The 26,134-nt window shown below is 44.3% G+C and overlaps 2 protein-coding genes across 6 annotated transcripts; one reads left to right on the top strand and one right to left on the bottom strand.

Annotated features, from left to right (window-relative positions):
• The first annotated feature begins 307 nt into the window (after positions 1-307).
• Positions 308-10,478, top strand: LOC136457111 (protein LAX PANICLE 2-like). 5 transcript variants are annotated; one of them, XM_066457154.1, is made up of 5 exons: positions 308-498; positions 581-1,358; positions 1,657-1,707; positions 2,231-2,303; positions 10,199-10,478. In XM_066457154.1, exons 2-5 carry the CDS (start codon positions 727-729, stop codon positions 10,397-10,399), a joined length of 957 nt encoding a protein of 318 aa, XP_066313251.1. In that variant the 5' UTR covers positions 308-498; positions 581-726; the 3' UTR covers positions 10,400-10,478. The 5 variants fall into 5 exon arrangements, with proteins under 5 accessions (XP_066313251.1, XP_066313250.1, XP_066313253.1 ...); XM_066457153.1 differs by having other exon boundaries at positions 584-1,358; XM_066457156.1 differs by having other exon boundaries at positions 584-1,358; positions 2,237-2,303.
• A 201-nt stretch (positions 10,479-10,679) lies between these two features.
• LOC136457110 (uncharacterized) lies at positions 10,680-14,947 on the bottom strand. The gene is made up of 11 exons (XM_066457152.1): positions 14,358-14,947; positions 13,899-13,958; positions 13,646-13,813; positions 13,049-13,112; positions 12,300-12,595; positions 12,116-12,217; positions 11,976-12,009; positions 11,705-11,784; positions 11,317-11,373; positions 11,153-11,230; positions 10,680-11,054 (listed from the first exon to the last, which is right to left on the bottom strand). Exons 1-11 carry the CDS (start codon positions 14,559-14,561, stop codon positions 10,992-10,994), a joined length of 1,206 nt encoding a protein of 401 aa, XP_066313249.1. The 5' UTR covers positions 14,562-14,947; the 3' UTR covers positions 10,680-10,991.
• Between the last annotated feature and the right edge of the window lie 11,187 nt (positions 14,948-26,134).

A 26,134-nucleotide genomic window follows, 5' to 3' on the forward strand; every position in this document is an offset into this window, starting at 1 on the left:
ACTTCCACATCAAATTTATACATTTTAATAGCCATCTATCACCTGAAAAGTAAAATGGTTAGAAGCATGTGCATATTAGAGACTCAGTTGACATACGTACTGATAAATCACAAGTGACAGAGATTGGAGAGAGATATAGATTATAGAGCATATATAAATAACAAAAGTATTCATCACAGCTATGAATATATAATAGATTTATTTATACACATCATTTTCTTAATTTGTTTCTTCTCTCCTCTGGCCTCAGCAAGCAAGTACTATTTCATCTCTCTTGGCCACAGGCTTCCTGCAGGCTCGAGTCGAGACCAAAGGGAAAGTAAGGCCACCATCATCTCTCCTCCCTCTAGCTCTCCCTTGGCTTGGCTTGCTCCCCAATAGAAGAAAAGCGAGGATTCAGAATCCTCTTCTTCCTCCTCCCTTCCAAGCCATTTCTCTTCAGCTAGCTACCTTCTTGATTCACCTTCTTTCCTTCTGACTCCTCCACAGATATACTATGTATGCATCCCTACTTCTTCTTCATCCATCCATACATGGATGTATATAGTACTAACAAGTTAGCTTTTTTGCACTCATCTAGCAGCAGTGGTGCAGGAGGTGAGTGAGATATGAGATTCACCGCACGATCGATGTGGAGCTGTAGCTAGAGATCGATCCATCCATCTGTCGATCGAGACATGATACGTACCACACGGTCGAGGTCAGCAGCAGCACGTTGTCGCCGCCATGGTCCCAACAACTAGGAACCTGTTCCACCATGACGGCAAGAGCAGCCGCGGCAGGTCGTGCTACCACCCCGGCCAGTACTACGTCGGCATCGCCGCCCAATTGGAGGCCTCGGCGGCGTCTGCGCGGCAGCAGGACCAGAACAAGCCGTCAAGATCCCCTCGGCTGCTGGCCATGGCAGACGATGACGAGCCGACCGCGGCGGCCGGGCCCAGCACGAGCCCCCCGGGCGGCGCTGGCGCAGGAAACGACTGGCTCCAGCTAGGCCTGGCCGCCGCCGCATCGTCGTCGTCGTCCTACGCCTCCTCCTCCGGCGACAACAACAGCACGGATCCGACTCCGGCTCCAGCCCCGCCGGCTCCCATGGAGCTGGACCTTTTCGCCTACGACAAGCGGAACGCCAGGATGAGGCCGCCGTTGTTCCCGCTGCCGCTCAGGAGCTACCACCAGTCCTACGGCGGCGGCCGCGGACGGTATCGACCCGCGGAGGCAGCTAGCGGGTCCATGTCGGCGCCGTTCTTGCCGTTCATGCCTCCGTTCAGGTGCTCCGGCGATACCATAAGAGTCATTAGCCCGCCGCGACGAACCGAGACGCCCGGGCTGTGGCTGACGCTTCAGGCAGCTCCCAACCAGTAAGTGCGCGCATACAAGTCCAGAACTTAATTTACTCCTGTATTGCTTCCAAAAAAAAAAAATCACTGCTGTACATGCATATAATATAGTATGCACATACGTATGCATATATATATCCCTACGTTTTATCACATTAGGTGATGTATAAGTGTAACTAAATCCATCTGATAATATACTGCAATTGCAAGGCCAGTATATACATGAGCATATACTGTTTAGATTTTTAGTGTTGTTCTTATTCATGTCGCGTGGAACTCTGCAGGTACTCATTAAATATTCTTCTTTTCATGCTTGCAGAGTTAGAGAGCCTATTTTGCCTCAGATAGCAAAGAGCTACCTAAGAATCAAGTAATTTTCTAAACTCTTCAATTTTTTGTTCTATTTTATGATTAACAAGTCTGGTCTCCACACTTAACTATAAGCTAACTTTTGTGACTATTGGATGGAATAGGGGCTGACCTGCTGTTTGATTGGAATATTGGATGTTAATCATATATCCGATATATATAGATAAATGTGAAACTAGCTTAGAAAAAAGTACAATAAGTCACTGTTACAATAATTATGTATTAATTCCCAAAATTAAATTAAATGCATGACAGCAGTGTTATTATACTATGTGTGTGTATCTGGAATGTGGCTCTCATTGTTCTGTTGTTGTCTGATCAAAGACGTATCTAGCCAGTACCTGGTCTCAGTTTTCTAGATGTCACATAGTAGCTACACGCAGTGCAGGAGTAGTAGCCATCCCATCCAAATCCAAGGACAATGAGGAGAAGCTATTAGCTGTGTTTCATTTTGCAACGACCACTATGAATTGAAAGGTCCATGGCCCTCTCAAATACGCATTTCAAACCGATTTTCCACGCAGGGACAGCAACATGAAGGTGGAGGTGGTGATGAAGTACTTGGCCGAGAAGCTAGGCATCGCGCGGTCTCATCAGGTACGTACATCTATACATCACTTGGATATCGACCATTCATAAGCCGTACAATTATTCATTGTTCAGAGTCTGTCTAGCTAGCTAGGCAACAACCGAGTGTTTTGCCAAGCATACGTAGTAGTCGTTGGTTGTCTTTATTCCGTCGAGGAATCAAATTATCAAGTTTTTTGACAAGTCGAACGAAAGATTGAATAACAATGTTGGAGAGAAGGATATGTCGGTAGAGCGATCAATAGCGAACAGTGCTAAGCACTTGGTTGAATTTTCTTTGCAGCACTGCACTGCATATAATCTATGAATTGGCATGCACTTGTTGGAATCATGAAAGAAACATTATACCTAAGCGTACGTACAGGCCGGGATCTCTTTTTGCTGGTTTGGAACAGCTAGATAAAGGAATAGGTCAGAGGCCCACATCATGAGCTATATATGTATAGTGTATAGTTATATATACACACATTATTTAATATCATTATATACGCTTAGGTAATATAGGACGTGTGTGGTGGGCTAATCTCTATTAATCCGGCCCTACTACACTGCACATGGAACAACGCAGGTTAATTACCTGAGTTTTTTTAATCACAGTAGTACATGTGTGCAAACGAAGGTGAAACACTACAACAGAAACGATTTGTGGCAACGCCTCCCTTTCTTTGTAGGGGCGGCTCCGCCCCTACAAATGGTTGTCAAATGAGCCGCCCTTACAAATGAATTTATAAGGACGGCCGGTGTTATCAGCCGCCCCTATAAATAGCCCGATTTGTAGAGACGGCTCTATATTCAGTCGCCCCTACAAATCGAATTTGTAGGGGCGGCTCAATATTGAATTGCCCATATAAATAGACGTTGAGTATTAAAAATTAAGCACTAAAATTCAAAATTTATAATCGACCTCGGATGGAGATCGAAGCAACCAAAATAAAAGTTGTAGATCTTGAAAAGTTATGAAAAATCGATGCTACTTTTTTTTTGCCCCTTTTGTCGATGGGGACCTCCTCGGATTAAAAAATGCTATTTTTTGGCCCCTTTTGTGATTTCTGGAAATTGATTTGTAGGGGCGGCTGGCCAACCGCCCCTATAAATCGGTGATTTGTAGTCACGGTTTGATAGGGGCGGCTGCCAAAATCGATGCTACAGACCATTTGGAGCCGCCCCTACAAATGCAATCTAACGTAGTGAAACTGACACTGGAAATGTCTCATTATATGATAAGAGACTTATAAGAGAGCTGTAAAGAAATTAGAAATGGATGAGTGTTCAATAAAAGTAATGAGGCATGCACCTGGGTCAAATTCAATCATGAAAGAGGCTAGCTGTTGAAGTGTCTATTAGTGTAGATAACGCTGATGTGCAAATGTGCTTGCTTATTGTGATGATAACTGATCAACGACTTGCTGCCAATTTAATTCATCTGCACCAATTAACATATTTATAACTCCGATCGGGTTCAGATCATTTTCGATGCACTTAATCATCTCTAAATAATCAGGCTATAGGCCAGCTTTATTATTGATCGTCTGATGCCGACGTGATGGATTGAACGGCCTGCTGCTGCTACTGGCTTTATTAGTCCCTATATGCTTGTTTGCTCCTCCTAATTCTGTATACATTAATACTCCGTATTTGACTTAAGATGCATGGTCTCGCCCAAATAAATACAAGTGCTACACACGTTATATACTGCCTCTGATCCAAATGTAGGCTGTTTTACATGAACGCCAGGATTATGTATTTTGAAAGATGAATCATTTATGTTTTGGGGAATGGTACCATTTCTAGCTAAACTGTGAGTCGTTCTAGCTTTTCTAGATATACAGCTTTTGTTATGCATGTAGATATACATTATGTCTAGTATAGTAAAAGCTTATAAAAATAACCATAACGACTTACAATTTAGCGCGGATGAAGTACTTGTTACTTGGTAGCTGCTAGCTATAGGAAAAGATAACTACGCTAGCTAATAGTTAGACCCCGTTTGGATTCTGCAACTAATTTTACTGGATCCAAATGGACTCTGAGTAGACAGAGGCAAGGAAGAAAATGATACGTAAAGATGCATATAAGTTATGGAACTATCTATATATATATTTGGAGAAACAAACATTAAGAAGGCTAAACTGACATGCATTTGATTTTTTTTGCGGCGTGCTTTGGCACGTCTTTTTATTAAGAGGGTGTAGATGAAATTACAACCATCAAGACATTTTTTTTAGGAAAAAACATCAAGACAGATTCGAGGGCACACTGCATCAGACTGACCAGTGTTTTATTATACCGCACTTGTGTGCGAGTGCGACGTGTTATCTGAGACCAAAGAGTGAACTAAACCATTTGCATTGCTGTCGGTTCCTCTAAATCAATCATCGATCATCATCAGAAAAAAAAGGGAGGGGGATGGAGGCAGAATCGATCGAATATTGAAACCTTTATTTGGAGTAGGTCAGTAGTCGCGCATGCATGCATGCATGACGCTGCACGGTTTGCAGCTGCAGCTAGCAATAGCATGAAGCAGTCGTCGTCGTCGTCGTCGTCGTCGATGGATCTGTTGATGAGCATGACAGCGTGATGAGGGGATCGTCCGGAGGGCGCGCGTGTGGCCATGTGCAGTCAAGTCATGTGCATGCATGTCTGCAACGACTGAGCGCATGCATGCATTTCTATCGTGCATGCATATGCTGGCACCACCATTCGCGCGCTTTGCATTGGACATGCATGCGATGCATCCAAGCCGTCCAAGATCGACTACCATGCATTCACACACAAGTACAGCCCTCACTGCTAAATTAATTAATTATTCACGGGAAACATAATACAGACACAGAAGGCTTCGATGATGAAGTTTTGTTTGTGCGTGATTTTATTACTGTTTATAATACTAAGCAATAAGTACCGAACTAATAACAAATAAACAATACAAAAAATGCATGCTATGTTTTCTTTGAGAAATTAAAAAGGTTCTATTTTTAGGAATAGATCATATACAATTGATGATTACATCAAATCATCAATCGAAGATGAACGTGAACAGATGATGGTCACCCTATGTATATGTCGTACTAGTTATACCAATAATATATATTCCAAATGGAATTAATTTTTCCTGCGATGCGATCCAATCTAAACCGTACCTTGCTTCTTTTGACCGGATCGGAGGGACGACGATGGGACTTGTTGAATTGCATTTCAATGCGACGCATACATCATGGTGACGGAGTGGCGATGCCCGTCACCTGATCGTCATGCTTCCGTAATCCGGCCGTATATATTAGGAAACTGCTAGCGTCCCGGCGTCGTCCGCTTCCCAGTCCGCACTCGCCCAGCACACGTCCCTTCCCCAGTTCGGCACCAGACGCTACCAGCACGACCCCCGGCGACGCGCGCAAGGAGCGGACCCACTGGCAATGGTACGAGACTGGGTTAGCAGCATGGACCGCCGCTGCCGCCCTGAGATCGCGCGCCCACGCGAACTGCCACTGCTGCGTCTTCGTCGAACGAAGAGCCCCACTAACACCGACGAACCGACGACCCGCGATGCCTACGAAGAGCCCCGCTAGCCTCTGTGTTGCGCGAGTCCGCACGCCCCCAGATCGCCCCGTAGCCCGTCGCGTCTGTCCCACGCCCGCGACGAGCATGCTGCATGCCCAGCGACCCCATGGCCCCAACACCCCCACATCCGCCGGCCCCAGCACCTCCGCTCGCTAGGCCCCGACGAACCACGCGCCCCCATCCGTCCCGGCTTGCCCCTCCCTGGCCGAACAACATAGAAAGCTACAATAAAACACGTGCAACAACACGGAAACAACTACTGCAGTATTAGGCTGAAGCAGCTGAAACACCATAAACATATATATTGCAAAAACAAGGAGCAACAACTGCAACATTGGGATGAAGCAGTTGAAACACCATGAACATATTATTGCAACAACAAGGAACAACAGTTGAAACATTATAATGAAGCAGTTGAAACACCATGAACATATTATTGCAACAACAAGGAACAACAACTGAAACATTAGAATGAAGCAGTTGAAACACCATGAACATATTATTGCAACAACAAGGAACAACAGCTGAAACATTAGAATGAAGCAGTTGAAACACTATGAACATATTATTGCAACCACACCAAACTAACTACTGCAACAATAGGCTGAAGGAACTGAAACATTTAGAACATATTATTGCAACACTGGTGCGAAGCATATGAAACAACACTCGAAATAAAAACACTTGCAACAACATGGAACAACTACTGCAATATGAGATTGAAGCAACTGAAACATACTGCAACATCTCAAGCAGTACTACTGCAACATCGCAAAAACATCTGTTGCAACGACCCCAAAAAATCCCATTACAACATTTGAAATAATATGTTGCAACATAAAAAAAATATTACAACACGGCGAGATCTGACCCCAAGAGCTCGCCGGAACCCTAGCCACCGCCGCATCCTTAGATCCAGAGGAGGAGGAGGAGGAGGAGGAGGAGGAGGAGGAGGAGGAGGAGGGCTCAGATCCAGAGGAGGAGGTGGAGGAGGAGGGCTTAGATCCAGAGAAGGACCCACCTACCTCGCCGGAAGCCGCCGACGTTGCCCTCTTCTCCGGTGGCTTGGAGGTCACGGATGGAGGGAGGGAGGGAGGGGCGGCTCGCCGGAAGCCACCGCCATCGTCCTCCTCTCCTGGGACATGGAGGGCGAGGAGGGAAGGAGGGAGGGGACGGAGAAAGGGGAGGCTCGTCGGAAGCCGCCGCCGTCGCGCGCTCTCCGGTGGCATGGGGTCACGGAGGGAAGAAGGGAGGGGGAGGGAGAGAGGGGCAGCTCGCCGAAAGCCGCCGCCGTCGCCCTTCTCTCCGGTGGCATGGGGGTCGCGGAGGGAGGGAGGGGCTATGGGCGGGGTACGCACGGCTCGGGCGGGGCGGCGCCGCGAGTGGCTCGGAAGGGAGCCACGGCGAGCGTCTCCGTATGGAGCGGGCTGAGCGACGTGATGCAGGTGGATGAGGATAAGGCGAGGGGAGCGAGTGGAGGAGCGCGAGCCACGTCCGAAGGTGAAGAAGTGTGTCGGACGTCAAACATATAGCATTACCATATACGGAGTAGTTTGGTATCATGTATCGAAATGGGACTACCTATGGCCCGGATCCAGTATATATATATATATATATATATATATATATATATATATATATATATATATATATATATATATATATATATATATATATATGGTATACGTATATTAATTCTAGCTAATACTCCGTATAGGGCAGTGCCTCCAGTACACATCAGGACAGGTATGTCCGTAGTTAGTATATACGTACTACCTTAATTCAATCCGTCCCAACCAAGAAGATGCAATGGTAAGTTTGATCAAATTAAAGTCGTACTATTTTAAGTTTAACTAATAATTTTATTTATAGAAGAAAAAATTAGCATATACGACTTCAAATACCTGTGTTTTAAAAATAAATTCCATGACTAATCTGATGGTGTATTTATTTAGTATGATAATATTGGTATTTTTGTATATAAAATTTAGTTAAGTTTTAAATCATTTGGCTTAGCATTATTTTTTTTAAGAAAAAATAACTGAGGGAGGGAGTATATAATACGGTAGGGCGCCGCTTGCTGTATGTGCATGGTATATCTAACCACGTTACGTTACATCTCTCTCCTACAACAACAGAACAGGAGACGACAGGAGCTAGAGGCCGATCGAGGCATGTTCATTTCTTTTGTAATCCGTCTTTTTTTAAGTTAGTTTTTTTAGTCAGAAATATTGTTTTTTTCTCTCATAACCCATCAGCGTTTGAGTTTGGTTTTTAAGCCAACGGTTCCGAATGATCAGTGGCTAGGGGCGCCTACTGTACCTATATAGCAGCTAGATAGACGACGGCCAACAGAAGGCACTGCATATACGGAGTAGGGAGTACGTACGCACGCGTGTACGTGTGCGCTAACCCTCTCGATCGCACGCGCCGCACGTGTGTACGATCCACGACCCAGCTAGCAAGTAGGCCGGCGACGATAGCCAATGGATCCAGCTGAGCTGGTCCACGCCACGCCTAGCTATCCACTGACTAGACTGTCACTGTTGATCACGTACCGAGGCAGTAGTATGGTCCCGTGCATGTCAGTCACCCCGACCTCCCCACCCCCCACACCCTACATGGCTACATAGAGTGTATTCTATGTAGTATATGCGTTTTTTTCCTTCTATCTTCCACCGCACTTTGGCTTTCCGAAGTAACCGACCGGTTAAGAACAGATCGAGTAAGCTTTGTTGTACTTCTTTTGATCACAATATAGACGTAGTGCAAGCGTAGTTAAATTCTAAAATAAATTCAAAAGTAATACGAGCACTCGCATCGAGTAAGATTTTAAACATGAATACATAGGTGGCACCATACGAAATCCAATCACCTAAGTTTGCAAGCTTTGTTGTACTTTGATACTTTAGAGGGCCGTATATACGAAGGATGCATCCATCCTGAGCTTATTTATGGTTGAATCAATATACAACACACCCTTGGATTTAAATAATAGTCACTTCAGTTTTACCCTAGCTAAATTAATCTTATCTGAGCAAGTTGCTAACTATTAGTATTGGTATATATTTGAATCCACTCTAGTTAATTTTTAGTTGCTAACTATTAGCAAGCTGAATCCAGATATGGTCTAATATGCTTTTGTCTGCATACGTCTCCATTTTTGGATCTTTTATTAGCACAATTATTATATATAGTGTGCATCTATATATCTAACATTAAAGTGGAAAAATCTCTCTCCTAAATATTTGTGCTTCGCTCTCTCTTCCAATCCATGCCCCTCCACTCACTCACTCAAGCATAGAAATCCTATTTAATTTTATTAAGAGTAGTAGTACGTCATGAATGGATTGAAGATAAAAGTTTTAATTGATTTGTTGTCCAGTCTATATCATGAACTTAGATTTGTGTTTTATAGACGTTTAAATAGTGTACATCTAAATATAATATGGAGTCTGATTTCAAGATGTATCGAAACAGATGACGTAACGTTCTGTTGCAACGCACGTTTATATAAAACCAAACAAATAAAGTTTTACGGCAACGACGAGGCTGAAGCTGTTTTATTGTGAGAAAAAAATACTATAGATTTTAGCCGATAAATCGGCTGATAAGTTCATCGAACAGGGCCTCGAGAAGGGAATAGAATACCAGCAGGAAAGCAACTTTTGGCCGCACCGCCGCCGGCATGCCTGCCGCCCTGCCCCATATGCCATGGCTTTGCAGTGGTTTCTACGGTAAGGCCGGCCGGAGAGCGAGCGCGCGTGCCTGCATGCCTGCATGTGTGGCAGATCTAGCCAGCAGCACCAGCAGTAGCAGCTCTCCATGGTGCAGAGGTTGCATGATGATGAGGACATTATCGTACTGTACATGGATGGATGGCTGCACCACAATACAAAGGCAAACTGACGGCGACACGCAATATACCCATCAAATCATCGTCAAAATTCCATGTCGTCTTGCTGCTAGCTACATACCCGTCCGCATGCACACGTCTCTATGCCATCACGCTTATGTTATGCCTGTCGTAGAGCCGCCGTACACGTAGCTAGAGCGCTAGCGACATACAGTATGTAATGTGTGTATATGTCACATCCAACATCATCCCACCACAAGAAACACATGGCAAGAATTAATGTTAACCTGGCCATTATTAAAAAAAATTGAGTTTAACACATATTTATGTATTTTATAATTTAACAATGCATGGAGCATTCTAGGTTTTCAGTATCACATATAGTTCTGCTTTATACTGGTATATATATCAGATTATTTTAACATTTTACTCGACCTTATAGCTGATTGTGACGATTACCCACCGAATTGAAATAATATAATAATGGCAGGTGGAGCTGACATGCAGAGGGCAGGTTCTTCCTCCCTTGCTGCTGGTGAAATACGTGAGGGAGACGATCTGGTGCTCCACGGCGCCGAGGGACGAAGAAGCCGACCTGACTTCGCGGCGCTCATCAGCTGCTACTGACCATGTCATGACACTCTGTTACAGCACAAGTAGGAACAGCAAGCTAGCACCACTCCATCTGTAATTAACTTTAACTTATTGGCCGACGGGTTCTTGGTTTTCTTTTTTCTTTCTTTTATTTTTACCAATGCAATTTCCCTGCTGATCTGAGATTAACTGACTGTGATACATGGCTAACTGATGCGATGCTTGGACGTCCCATGCTAACCGACCAACCAAACCCTCATCGTTCTCTTCTTTGCTTCATTTTCCATGAATTCCCTTATCACCTTTAGTCTCCGTAAATTGTCATCCACCTTCAGCAGCATTGTTTTCATTTAAATTCAATTAAATTCGGAGAATATAATCTTTCGACACCTTTTCGGCTGAAAGATTTGCAACCTGCATAAATATAGGTTTCTGAAAGAGATGCACCACCAACCACTAAACTGAATTTAACTGAACATTCCATGTATCCCCAAACAGTTCCACTGAAGGTGCGCCCCACAATCCACAGAGGACAATCGCTCCACAACAAGATGTCTAGTTTTCAGGTGCTTAGCTCGCACAAACTATTGATTTGAAGGGGTCACAGTATCCACACTACCACTTATCATGATTGTCCCAGATGCATCTATCAGCCACCAAAGATCCGCCCCAGTGTCGTGTGTCGAGCCTCACCGCCCTCCTTTCTGCATCTTGAATCTTGACATGGGCCTTGAAGAAGCAGAAGTACCAGGCTGTCAAAACATTCAGGAAAAGTAGTAAGAGAAGAGATCGATGTGGATTTACACTGCACCAGTGCGAAGTTCAGAAGAAGGGGGAAAAGGCATCTTACTTTTGCCAATGAATTACCCACGGAAGGTTGAATGGTTGAAAGATTGTCGTCGTGCTCAATGATAGATCCTGTAAAGGCCTGCTGACAGAATAAGTCATAAGCTAAGCACAGGAGCAAGTTCAAAGGGTGTACAAGGAACATCGAACAGAGTACAAGAAGACAACCTTTCGCCCACTTGATATTATCTTCCGCTCATGAGATGGAGTGGGGTCTGAAGAATTCTGCAAATACAAATATAAATATAAATAATCATGATTGAAGCAATGGGGGGTAACAGTAAACTATGACATACATAGTGGAGACAGGGGATGTTTAGACAGTAGGACCATGTACATCCAAATGACGTATAAACATAATTGCAGCATGGGGCATTTCTGTCTTAACTCTTAACTCTAAAGTATGTACTTAAATTCTTTCATGAGAACCGGTACTCTTATTTTTTCATGTACAATAATCTTAGTGCTCAAGTTCACCATAGAAACCCTTGCTGAGAGGCTAATGCAGGCAAAGGAATGGACAAAGAAGTTCTGTAAGAAGTAAAGCCATAGGTACCTTGAGCCCAGGATCAGACTGTAGCAAGGGAGGAGACTTTGACGAACTAACTATATATTTGTCGTCTTCAAAAGAAACAGCTGCAAGTAGAATGTGTGGGTCACACATAAATCAGCAGTATGGTACATAATTCTACACACTTATAAAAAGCAGATGAAGCACCAAGAATCAGGTTCAGTTCCATCTCCAGCAACAATAGTACAATACACAAAGAAGGCGTCAATTCTACTCTGCTACAAGTAAGTTGTCTCCAACCAAGAGCTGAACTAACCTTTAGTGCGAACTCGGACATCAGAATTTGTTATCTGCGAATAAGAAGAAATACAGTGTTGTGACTGAAGGAATTTAAACAAATAATAAGCACACTCAGAGACAATGCAGAAGGTAGACAAAGAAGGATAAAGCACATACAAAATTTTGGCCAGGAAATTCTGGATGAGATGTATGGGCTGGTGTGTGAGAAATGCCTCTTAGCATTTCATCTCCTCCAGGCTTCTTCAGTGCACTCTTCAGCTATTAGTAAGAGGATTAAAATAAATAATTCCAGCGAATGGACAAAACTATCTTAGGTCAGATTAGCTTGAGAAACAAGTACCTTGATATTCCCATGACTCCTATCATTGCTACCGCTTCCAGAAAATGAAGTGCCAAAACCAGAACTGTGGTTCTCATTGCCATCACTTAAAGCATTTCCAGATTCCTTATTTTCCTCACCATCCTCACTTGTTCCAGCATCTCCATTGTCTTCATCATCATCATCACCATCATCATCATCATCTTCAGAAGTACTTCCAGCTTCCTTTTCTTCCCTTTCGAGTTCATCTAACCTTGCCATGATTCGAGCATGTTCCCTATCTTTATCGGACATAACCCCAGTAGCAATTGAAGGCTCTGAAGTAATAAACAGGTAGAAAAAAGAAGTCATGTCAACGTAGAAGATTCAAGTTAGTTGCCTAAACATACCGAGAAGAACAATAATTTCACTAGAACAACGAGTCATCAAGTCATGCCTAAACATATATAAAACAAAAGTACAAGATAGATGGAGGAATGAAACAGTGACAGATCAACTTGCTAGAAGATCAGTTAATCTTTACCAAACCAGGATTGCTAAACAATAATATTTTAACATTCAGGAAGGATTTAAAGGAAAGTGATGATAGACATACTGTGGAAAAAATATAAGAATAAAATATAGGAGTATTAAGAACTCATAAGAAGGGAAAACAAATCATGAAGACAAGATAAGAGCACATTAGTTTATAGCCATTACATAAAAACTTAACAACAACAACAAAGTCTTTACTGACATTAAGTAATTAATAGGAAATTCCAGATGGTTACCTGATTTTGTTGCATTCGTCTCTGTGTCCTCATCATACTCTTCCCTGATTTCAACAAGACCCTCCTGCCCACATTAACATAGTTAAGCATTAAATTAAATGCAAGTGTGCACACAAATACTTAAAGGTGAAACGCCAAGATGGAAATATTACTGGCTTCTGCTAAGACAAAATGCAGTGAACTGATCAATAATAGAAGCACCTCAGATAGTATAAAGTTTACAATGCTATATATTGTTATACCCTAACACACTGCTTATAGTCAGATCATCGCTTGTATTAAGTATCTGTAAGCAGTATAGTATTTTCCAGGGGTGCGATTTAGCACATGAGCAAAAACTGATGAGCACTCTCAATAATCTACAAGAAGGTTATGGTGCTAAATTTGTCTGCATACTGAGACAAAACAACTGCAATTGATGTGTCCCAGTGTCAATAAAAATATGTAGTTATTCACTAACCATTTTTTCTTTTCCCTTTACCAAGGGTCATCGAGGGAATTGATATGATGATTACCATCACGGCATCACCAAGTAAAACGCTAGTCTAGCATTACTCATATGTCATATATACAAAACCAATAAGAGAGGAGCCTTACTGAAGCCTCAGTGGCAGTGGACTCAAAGAATTTCGCCTCAGCTTCAAGGTCAGCAATAGTCGCCTTCATTGCTTCCACTTGAGCTTCCAATTCCTGCCCTCTCCTGTGCAATATATCAGTTGTCTGCTTAGCAGACCTCTCTGCATAGTACCCCTCACCTAGAAGCACCTAAAACACAATGCAAACCATGAATAACAAATTGATGGGCTGACACAGACTGAAAAATCAAAACTGCTCCACGCAGAAACCATACCAAGAGTTCATTTGTGTGTATTAAACGCCCTGGGAAAAATGCAGCGCCACCAAAGGGGACCTGCAATTCGTAGTTCTTTTTTTAGACAAAAAAACTCTTGTTGAACAATATTTAAAGCACACAAGGTGAGACTAAGAGACTTATATTTCCCTATATGTTGCAATCAATGACTCCTTACAGACCACAAAGGGAATTTCCTCAAGCACCGAAATCAATTGAGAATGTAAATCTAGCCATTGAGCTTATTAGTCATTATATACGCCCAATGCCTAGAAGTGGACGATTGGAGCAGACAAATTACTACTACCAGTAACTAGGTAATTTAGTTTTCAGACTACCACTTCCAACTTTTGTCACCAAAAAAATGAGGAAATAAATAGCATGTGAGCTACCAAGTTTATCTCTAGAAGAAGACACAGATTGCTGCTAGTTCAGACTTGAGAGAGAAAAGGGAAGGACCATGATTTCGTGAGAGAGTTCGTCGGGGAGCCTGTTGACGAGGGAGACGAGGGCCGCGTTGTCGGCGACGAAGCCCTGGAAGCGCCCGAGCTCGGCGCGGCGGCCAGAGATGGACTCGGACACCCTCGCCACGGCCCTCTTCGTCTCCTCCGGCGAGAATACGGAGCCCAGCGGCGTCGCCGTCCCCTTCCTCGGCGCAGCCATCGCTCTCCGCTTCCCCACCTCCCGACCAAAAAACCCGCTACGGTCCGGACTGCAGACTCAACCTTCTCGCCGGAGAGCCCTCGAGCTAGCCCCTGCGTACGGCCCCGCCCCGCGCTTAATTGGTTGGCCGAGCGCGTGCTCGAGTCGCTTCTCCCACCACAGCAGAGGGAAAGGCCGAGGGCCAGCGACAAGGAAGGCGATGAATCTAACCGGCCCGACTGGAGGACGCCTCCCCGTCGATGGAGGTTGGGACACGGAGCGGTGGCGGGGAGAGAACCTTGAGAATGAACGGGACGCGGCGGTGGCGGCGAGCGCGGCGCGGTGGCGGAGTGGGAGCTCCGCCTGACAAGGGAACCCCTGTCCCACACCACACCGGACAACCCCGGTATGCACCAGCGGCCCAACCCAATAAAACGAATTTTGCGGCCCAATAACGTCTCGATGGCCGGACTTGGGGCACTGGGATATGGAACGCATGGTGCAGGACCGTTAAAATATTTGTTCCTTGGGTTAAAAAATGAAAAATCTCAAATCTGCGAGTTTGCGACCAAAGGCTCACATAGGCAGCAGGTCAGCATAAGTGTATCTTCTTTTAGGGCGTGCTTGGTTTGAATAATGAGGTTGTCCATTTTCTTCTCTCACTCTTCATTTTTTTATTTGGTTTGTGGAATGGAATAAGTTGATTTATCATTATCTTATTTTTCACAGGTTAATAATTAGTATATATATGAGGAATAGGTTGATTTCACCAAAATTTATATGATGCATCATCTCATGAAGTATGGGGTGACTCCACAAACCAAACACATCATTAACTTATGGGAGTATGATGTCTGCAGTTGCAACAATATTCAGCATGTTCGTTTCGGCTTATACGATCGTGGATTATAAGCTGCAACAGTATTTTTCTCTCACATCAAACCAGCCAGCAGTACTTATGGCTTATAATCCACGATCGTTTCAGCCGAAACGAACAGGCTGATTGTTCATGTGCATACAAAAACTCCATAACTTATCCATATTTATATTTTGTGCAAGTTTATTATTCTGCCCCACGTGCTAGAAGTAAATCAAGGTACATTTTTCTCCAACTAAGTGGCCCCGTTCAGCTTACCCCATATCTGGCTTGTTCGACTTCTTTTTTCAGCCAGAGCAGTGTTTTTCTCTTACAACAATTCAGCCAGAACAGTGTTTTTCAACCAGTTTCAGTCAAAATTCAGCAAGCCGAACGGGGCCATGTGTCAATATAGAAGAAACGATCCGAATACAAGCTGAATCCACAGCAAGGTTTAATTTTTTTTTAACAGACAACCAAGGTATATTGCAGAGGCAGATGGACAGATGCTTACCTGTTCATCAGTTACCTTCAGAGTTGACAGTGCCGAAATCTGAAAACGATGCTATTCTTCAGAATTCTGAAGACAGTCTATATTGCTTATTTCTACGTATAGTACCTCACGCTTCTTCTCTAAAAAAAGCTTTTCCATGATTTGGACAGATTAGAAATTCTGGTAGAAACAAAGTACCACGACGAAATTGGACAACCCAAAAATAATTAAAAAAATAAAAGAATAAACAAACAAGGGAAGCGATTAATTGGACAAGTGGTGCTGCATGCTTTCATTGAATGGAGTAGATGGTACACTCTACGAAGAACCTCCTAATGATTCATTAACCTGCAGGCAGATACTGGACACAGATGACGCAGCACAGGATTAAATCCGAAAGAACTTGTCCCAAAGGCACACAACATGATTAGATGAATGATGGTAATGTGGAGCTGGTGGAGCATCAAGCTGCTAGCTGGACCCAAAGAAGAAGAATAGGAAGATACTGGACACAGATGCATGGTAAGCTACACCATCTCCATGGCCTTGCCTACCACTACTCCCCCTTGCAGTTTACTGGCGCCCTGGTGTGGCCTGCTCCCCCCTTCTTGCTGCTGCTGCCCTGTTGGGTCGTGCTGCTGGCCGTCTTCATGAAGCAGAAGCAGGAGCAGCAGGGACACTGGAACAAGAGCTTCATCATTCCTACCTCGATCGCTGCGTCGATCGTCTTCCTCTCGGTCGTCTCAGCTATGATCTGGATCGATCTCTGACTCTCTGTAGTATGTGTATCTCTATAGCTTTCTTCTTCCTCGAGCAAGAGCCTCGATCGCCACAGATGATCACCTAGCTACTAAGCATATGCAACCCTCTCAATGCAAGTCTGAAATGGTTGTGATGTGAGCCCTCAGGCTCTCAGCATCGACGAGCGGCACGCGCTTGGATTCCCTTTTAAAATGGATATGCAGCAGCAGGTTGCTTTCTCGACCTTGTATGGAGAGACGCATGGCATGGCCCAGCTAGCCATGGACACATGCATGAGCCTGCCGTATATGCTACTCAGTAGCTGCGTAGTATATATGTAGATGTAGCCCATGGTAGCTGTGCATTTATATATTCCTTTTCCAGTGGTTGTGTCACTGTCCTGTAACAGCAGAGCTCCCTCTCCCTTCTGTGAGAATTTAGCAGCCGGCAGGTAAGGCAAATGCAAGAGCCCAAACAATTTGCAGTCAAGGGATAACACAACACACACGTAGCAAAGCCCCACACATGCATGCATACTGGGAGGATTACAAGCAATTACATGGAGAGTGCAGATGAATTAAAGCTAATGATCCTTATATTATATGTGTGTGTCCCCGATCGCAGGGCAGTCAGGCAGTACTGGTGTTGGGCAGGAGGTTACACATGAACTGGTGATGAGAGGCTGACAGCCCAGGTGGCGTCTCTGATCCTCCCTGGTTACTCGTCTGTACATATCGACTGCAGCTTCTGTCGGTGCTGTACCGACGAATCTCTGCTCGACACCGTTGCTCTTCCTGTGTGCCTGCTGCAGTGGCAACGAGATAATGGTTGGCAAGCATATCCGTTAGTTAGTAGTACGTACTAGTCGACGCTATTAGTTGGAACAAATATTCGCCAGAGCTTGTTAATTAGGGTAAACCATTTATTGACCATTTATTGGCAAGCATCCACTCTATGTGAAAAGAAAACTCGTGCGTGCATGCATGAATGATGGACACATGGTATGCAGTGGGAGGACGCGTACTACAGGGCCGGTAGCTATGCAGACAAGGAAGGGAGGGCTATGATATGTACGCATGGTCCTTTTACCTGAATATAATGGTTATTAGCTGCTTGTTGGTAGCTAGCTAGGCGTGTGGTCGACATGTGAGTTGATGCGTCCAATGGGCGATCGATGGGGCACGCTAACCACCTCACCTCCCATCCGATCCGTGTATATGGTAGGTACAACACGTCGACAGATCATCCATCGGGCCGGCCCGGTCGCCCGTGTTAGAGTGCGCAGCGGAAACCGACTTAGCCCGCTATATCCATGAGCCAGTGCCCCTAAATCATAGTCTCATGTTTAGGTGCGCACATGTTTTAGTCACATTTATTGATGTGGGTCTAAACCTAACATCCCAGCATATGCTATTTGCTATATGCATGCATGCTTAAGATTGTTGCTGTTACGGTGGTGGGTGCAGAGTGAGCGGGTTAGATTGCTTATTATTTGTAGAGCAGAAATATTCTAGTATTATAATAATAGGATCCGAAGGGTCTGGGGGTATATATGCTTGGGCATCAAGATGGCAACGGGTACTCGAAACCTGAGTACCCGACGGGTTTTACCCGATAAGGAGGTGGGTATGGAAGACATTTTGCACCCGCAGGTACGTTATTGGACGAATTCTTGTACCCATCGGGTATGCGGGTACGGGTGTGGGTGTATACTACCCATACCCGTATACCCGCGGGTAAAAAACCAGCATAAATAATATCCAACCTCTGCAATTTTAGCCCATATAAGCATATAGCCCATATTTGGCCTATATAAGCATATGAGTATATATATTCCAGAACTCTCTCAAACCCTAATCCTCATCCTCACTCCACTCCACCGGCCCATATTTCTGTTTTGCTGCTCTATTGTTGATTTGTTTTGCTAGAAGCTATTATATTTTGGTGTGTGAACTCGGGTACATTGTCGGGTAAGAATTACCCGTCGGGTGCGGGTATGGAATGAATTTTCTACCCGCCTGCGGGTACGGGTAACCCGACGGGTAAGATTTTGATCTGACGGGTGCGGGTACGGGTGGCCAGTACCCATCGGGTACGTACCCGTTGCCATCTTGACTTGGGCATGCATGCAGCTAGCACGCGCATGCGCACATGGCTGGCTAGCTTGGCTGTCTCTGTCTGCCTGCTGTTCCTTCCTTGTGGTTTCCACCACTTGGCGCTTGCGCTCCACCGATCGAGCTCGATGGAGCTCCTCCTCCTTGCTTAAGTTAGCTCCCGATGAAGGCAACGAATCTGCGTCGACATGCATTGCGTATGTAGCCAATAATAATGCAACGGCAATATAGTGATGCCTTGGAAAATGGATCATAGGCCTATTTACTTTGGATTTTGATGTTTGATGACTAACACAACTAAATTGGACTAATGAATTTGCAAGTGATTGTTTTGTAATTCAATAGGATGCAAGACGTGACTTGGACAAAGGCGATGTGATGATCCGATGATCAACACCTCAAGCAAGACCTTAGGAGCACAAGAGAAGACCCAAGATATCAAGCAAAGTCCAAGCATGAAGATAGGAACCAAGCCGTACGCAAGATCGTGAAGAAACGAGTTCACAGAGGTGGCCGAACGCTGGACCGGATGTTGGAAGAAAGTGACCGGACGCTCCGATCAGTGGCTCGGCAACAGCAGGCGTCAGCAGCAGTGACCGGTCGCTGAACAAGTGAATCGACCAGATGCACCGATGGCACTGTTCATCAGTCCGACAACACACTCAGCAAGTGATCGGACGCTGGCGGCAAACCGACCGGACGCAAGACAGCAGCGTCCGATCGAGTACAGAGAGGTTCTAGAGTGGCAAAAATGCGACCGAACGCGTCCGATCAATCGATCGTAGCTCTAACGGTCGGGACGACCAGACGCGTCCGGTCAGGACATGATCAGCATCCGGTCAGTAGCAGAAAAGCGGGATTTCATCCCCAATGGCTACTTTCTCAGTGGGGCTTATAAATACAACCCCCAACCGGCCAAATGAGGTGAGTGGAGCTGAGGAAACATACCAAGAGTGTTGATATACCATTTTAGTGATCTCCACATGCATAGTGCTTAGTGATTTATTAGGTGATTAGCGTATGTGCTTTTGCGAAGTGCTTATGTTGATTAGACCATCGCTTATGCGCTTGCTCTAGGTTTAGGCCTAATGTTTAGTGAGGTTTACATACCTCTTACCATCTGGTGCTTGCGCGCACTATTGTTGTACAACGGAGGGGCTTGTAGTCTTGCCAGATCACACCAACCGTGTTTGTGGTGTGGCCGCCACCATGTACCAGAGGGAACAAGGCCCACGACGTTTCGGCCGGAAGCTTGATAATGAAGATTGCGGGGAGCATCCAGGAGAGGCTTATCGGAAGGCACGTCGGAGAGCCACTTGCGCACGGGGGAGGTCCGAGGCTATCCATAGAGTTACCCGACCGGGAGCTTGGCCCTTACAAGGGATTTCTTACGAGGGGCTCCAACGAGGACTAGGGGAAAGCTTGCGCACTTCTCGATACCTCGCTAAAAATACCGGAGTCGTCGACAGAAGTTTGCATATCTCTACCTTGCTATTTAGCTTCCGTATTTATATTGATTGTTTTACTCCTTTTTGCGGTAGAGATAGCAATACACTAGCAAAATTGTAGTTGCACATTTAGATAGTTTATCTTTTGCATAGGTTTTGCTAGGATTAGAAAAAAAAGGCCATAGTTTTGAGTTAGAATTTTTAAGTTGCCTAATTCACCGCTCCTCTTAGGCGTCACGGTCCCCTTACAAGTGGTATCAGAGTTGGTTGGCTCAATTTGGACTTTTGGCTTAACCGTCGTTAAGCCGACGCTATTTAGAATAGTTGGGATGGATACCTCTAGGCCTCTGCACTTTGACGGCACTAACTTCCCTTATTATAGAGCTAGAATGGCTTGCTACCTTGAGGCGGTTGATTTGGAAGTTTGGAGAGTCACGCATGGCGGGATGAAACTCATTAAAAATCCTAATAAACCCACAAAGAGTGATGAAAAGAAAATTCATTTCAATGCTAGAGCTAAGAATTGCTTGTTTAAATCTTTTAGCATGGATGTATTTAACCAAGTCTTCACTTTAAATACGGCACATGAAATATGGTTAAAACTCCAAGAGCTCTATGACGGCACATCTAATGTTTGTGAGCAAAAGCATTGTCTAGCTAAGCAAAATTATGATTTCTTTATAATGAATGATGATGAGCTTGTTCTTGATATGTATTCTCGTTTGAATCTAATTATCAATCAGCTCCATTCAATAGGACTAACAAAGCTAGATGATGCGAACATCATGGTGAAGATCATCTCCGTGCTACCACAAAAGAAATATGCAAGCATCATCACCATCCTTCACAACATGGAGGACTTGAGCACCATGACCCCGGCAATAGTCATTGGCTAGATAGTGGCATTTGAAATATCACGCAAGATGGGTCAAGAAGAAGCCTCTTCATCAAGCAAAGGTAAAGCTCTCGCATGTAGCGAGAAAAAGAAGATAAAGAGTAAGCAAGTTGAGACAAGCTCAAGCTCAAGTTCCTCAAGTGAAGAAGAAGAAGATGAGGATAATGATGATGAAGATTCAAGTGATGATGATCGATCTTCCTCCTCCACCCCCGACCTTGATGAAGAATCAATCAAACTAATCAACAAGGTGGAGAAGATGATCCAAAGGCTCAATGTCAATGGTGTGCCCATCCAAATCCAAGATCTTATTTTCACCAATCAAAGAAATGAGCAAAAAAGAGAGGATGCTATGGATACGACGAGTTGGGGCATTTTATGGAAGTTTGTCCAAATAAGCCCACACTAAAGACAAAGAAGAAGGCATGCAAAAAACAAGCCCTCACATCAATAAGAACGTGGAATAATTCTTCAAGGGAAGAAGAACACCACCACAAGAGGCGAGGGCGCAAGCACTCATCATCAAGCTCTTCTCGTGTGTGCCTTATGACATGAGGTAATGAAAGCTCATCCTCTAGTGAGAGTGATAGTGATGATGAAATACCTTCTTATAAAGAAATTATGCAACAAAATCTTAATTATGCTAAAGTTTGTACTAGTCAACAAAAGAAGCTCGAAAAAATAAAAGAAAAGCTAGATAGTTCACAAGAAGCAAATAAAACTTTGCTTGAACAGTATGAGAACTTTGCTAATCTAAATGTTGAACTATCTACTAAAATTGAGCGACTTGAGGCTAGTGCAACAACAAATGCATGCACAATCAATGATGAGCAACTTGTAAAGAAAAATAAAAAGTTAAAAGAAAAGTTAGCTAGCTCACAAGATGCTTATAAAAGTTTGCTTGCTAAAATAGAAACCATGTGCAACCATTGTGATGAGCTAACTAATAAAGTTGCTAATCTTAAAGCCATTAGTCAACCCCACCAAGGCATCTAAAAAGAAAAGTTCTACCTTTAACATGTCTAAAAAGGATACATCTACTTCTTGTAATGATTTATGTTTAGACTCATCTTTGTGCAACTAAGTTTGTGTTGAGAAAGTTATTATAGATACATGCACACAAGAGGTTGCAAAGGAGAATGAGCAACTAAAGCAAGAAGTAGCTCGCCTCACTAAGGACTTGACTCAAGTGAAATGCAAGGCTAAGCAAGTCTAACTTCATCAAGATAACACCATCAAGGGAGTGAAGAAGCTTGATGAAAGACAAACCATGATTTGCTACATGTGCCACAAGGAAGGGCACAAGTCCTATGAGTGCAAGGTGAAGAATGGGGGAGGAGCAAAGAAGAAAGAGAAGAAGCAAACAAGCAAGCTCTCCAACACCTACACCAACAAGGTGGAAAAGAAGGCCTCCACACCATACTTGTTATAGAAGAAGAAAAATGACAAGGTGGTGGCTATCAAGGTGAACAAGCAAGCCAGCAATGGGGTTAAACGCTTTTGGGTGCCAAAGAAAATCATTTCCAACATGAAGAGCACTAAGAAGGTTTGGATCCCGAAAGGGAAGTGAGAAGTCCGTTGGACTTCAGGGAAATTAGAGACTTGGCAAAATATGGGTGTATTTCATAGGGTGCATCATGATGGACAAAGACATTGCCAAGTGGGTTAGTGAATACTATAGATCCAAATTCCTCTTTCCATGTTAGATAACTAGATTATATTTGCTTTAATTGGTATTAGATTTAACTTTCTTACAAATTGGTATCTTTAAGCATCTAGTTACTATCGATACGGGACCCACAGGATACCCCACAAAGGAAAAAGAAGATCTAGTCTAACTAGGATTCTTCCCTTGTAATCCTAGTAGTAGTACTATTCAGTAATCCTACTAGTAACTCACATTATAAACCGACTAGGACTCTGACCTCCTGACTATATAAAGGAGGGCAGAGCTCCTAGACGAGAGGACGACAATTGTACAACACAACACATCACAATCAATCCAACGCAAAGGCTAACACCGACTGGACGTAAGGTTATTACTCGATCTACGATCGAGGGCCTGAACCAGGATAAATCGACTGTCTCTTGCGTTAACCATCGAGTTCAGCATACGCTGAAGCCCGAACATACTGCCCCGAGTACCCCCGTGGCAGGCTATCGGTGGTGAAACATCGACAGCTGGCGCGCCAGGTAGGGGATTTTGGTGACTTTGCATCCGAGAGCTCGATGGACCTCGACAACATGATCTTCCCGACGGGATCAACTTTCATCTTCGGCTCATGGATCTGCGAGGTGGACAACTACGGTAGGCTCCAAAGCCATCTCCTCAAAGATCCGGATCAGCATGAAGAATTTCCTATTTTGACAACTATGACAGATCAGCTCACCAAAAGATTCGCGCAGTTCATAATATCCGATTCGAATAAGATTTCACGGCTACGCGCATCTGACTCGAATTCAAGCTCCATGTCCAAGATGAAGTCTTATTCGAGTGCTTCCAAGAAACCGAGTTCTTTTTTGGCAGGATTCCAGAGTACAACCCAAAACAACTCGGATTACCCTCAGAGTTCTTTCAAAAAGTCGAGTTCTTTTCCATTTGGGCTCGACAACACGGCAAAATCCTATCAAGGACAGATCGAAAGGTCTTTCAATCCAATACTTGGGATACCACTGACAGGAGCCCAGGAGGGTCTCGTGCTAACAATAACATCGCAAGACTGTATCATCCACTGGCCAGGTTCCATTCCTAAAAATAGCGGAACCCAACTAGTCGGCACAACAACAACAGCTATTCTACCTTACCAAAAAGGAGACTCGATCTGTGACATCGAGGCATCTACTGAAGTCATCAGCAACTCTGACAGTATGAAAACTAACACCAATAACAGAACGGCTCACGCACGGGAAGTGCTCATGGTTCGACGTCCTCGGTCACCATTAAACCCCCTAGAAGCACCCGATGTCAGGTCATCAGATGAATCAGAATCCAACATATCACCCTTTGCCCAGGGCTACGATGGAGAAACCGAGAGTCAGAGACAGGCTAGAGAAAGGAAAAACAAGTTGAAGCAAGGGCGCTAACACCGCGCTAGGCAGCGTAGAGAAGCCTGGATCAGATACGAGTCAGATTTGGCTGAATACGATAAAAGAAAATCACAACAAGAAGCCGAAGAAAGACGCACGGTGAATACACCTTACGATAAGATTCGAGAAGCATTAGAAGAACTCAGGGCAACCTCACGTCACGGAGAGAAGTACGAACAGCTCCAGGACTTGCTCCGGTCGACGATCCCAAGAACGCATGAAGAGAGAGCCCGATTGAGACTACCCGCCAGATCAACAACCCGCAGGCAAGAAGATCAAAATCAAAGGAAGTCCGCTTTCGAAAGACTTGGGCCAAGTGGAAGCCATAGCGGAGAAAGTAGGAAGGAACATAATCAAGGCCACCAATTTGAACAACCAAGGAAGACCAGGAGTAGGGTGCCTACCCAGACAGCCTCGCAGACTTATTCCCATCAAAACAACACTTGGCCAGAAGAAGGAGCCGAATCCAAATTCAAAGAAGTCGGAGCGCACGATAGATTCCCCTGTTTCACGAACAGGTTGGCATCAGTATGATTACCTCACAAATTCAAACCGTCTAATCACTCCAAGTATGATGGCAAAACCGAACCAAGGCAATGGCTCAGAATATATTCACAATCAATTGAACTAGCCGGAGGAGACGACAATATCAAAACCTTGTTCTTTCCCATGGCACTAGAAACTATGCCCCTCCAATGGTTCGACAAGTTAAATCCAGGATCTATCAGAAATTGGGAGGACTTGCAAAGAGCTTTTTGTGAAAATTTTGCAGGAATTATTACACACCCAATCACTCATGTAGAACTGAAAGGACTCAAGCAAAAGGGAGGCGAAAGTCTCAGAAATTACTATCGACGATTCGGCGAACTACGGGCTCAAGTGCATGACATCACCGAACGAGAAGTAATTGAAGCTTTCTCTCACGGAATCATGGCTAGGTGGCAATTTCAAGATTTCTGCAAAGAAAATCCGAGAAACAATGAAGAATTCAGGTGAACAGTAGAAAAGATGATTACTGCAGAAGAAAAAACACGAGAGAGGTTTCCGGATAGAAGCAACCAGGACAACCCGGACAAGCAAAATCATCAAAATAGCAGACATCAAGAAACGAAACGTAGACCAGACAATACCGTGGCGATGGCCGACAAATCAAAGAAGTTTTCCAAACCCAGAAGATATGATGACATTGAAAACATACGTTGCCCATTGCACCCTAATGGGAGGCACACCATCGGAAATTGTTACACTTTCAATGATCGATACGCAAGAAAAGATAGTAAGGAGAACACCAAAGAGGACAATCAGAAAAAAGACGAAGACAACCACGAGGACAAAGGATTCCAAAAACCCAGGGGAACAGTAGCAGTGATCTTCTCAGGGGCTCCAGATTGTAGAAGCAAACATCAAGAAAAACTAGCACTACGGACTATCATGATAGCAGAACCAGCTACACCCAGATATCTCAATTGGTCATAGTATCCTATCCAATTTACCAGAGAAGACCAATGGACTAGCATGGGAAATGCAGGCCATTATCCACTGGTTCTAGATCCAACTATTGCTGGTATGACTATCACCAAAGTATTAATCGATGGAGGAGCCGAACTCAACATCATCTTTTCGGAAACACTAAGGAAGATGGGACTACAACTCGTCGGGATGATCACACCAACAAGCACACCTTTTTACAGAATAGTACCCGGCAAAGCAGCCATGCCACTCAGACAAATTACTCTACCAGTCACTTTTGGAACACCCTCAAACTACCGTACGGAATTCATCAAATTTGAGGTGGCGGACTTTGAGTCATCATACCACGGGATTCTTGGACGACCAGCACTAGCGAAATTCATGGCGATACCACATTACCCGTATTTGCTGCTCAAGATGCCAGGGCCTAATGGAGTACTTTCCCTTCGAAGTGACCTAAAACGCGCCTTTGACTGCGATGTTCAAGCAA

The sequence above is a fragment of the Miscanthus floridulus genome, chromosome 6 (genome assembly GCF_019320115.1).
Source record: "Miscanthus floridulus cultivar M001 chromosome 6, ASM1932011v1, whole genome shotgun sequence".
Classification (NCBI taxonomy): Eukaryota; Viridiplantae; Streptophyta; class Magnoliopsida; order Poales; family Poaceae; genus Miscanthus; species Miscanthus floridulus.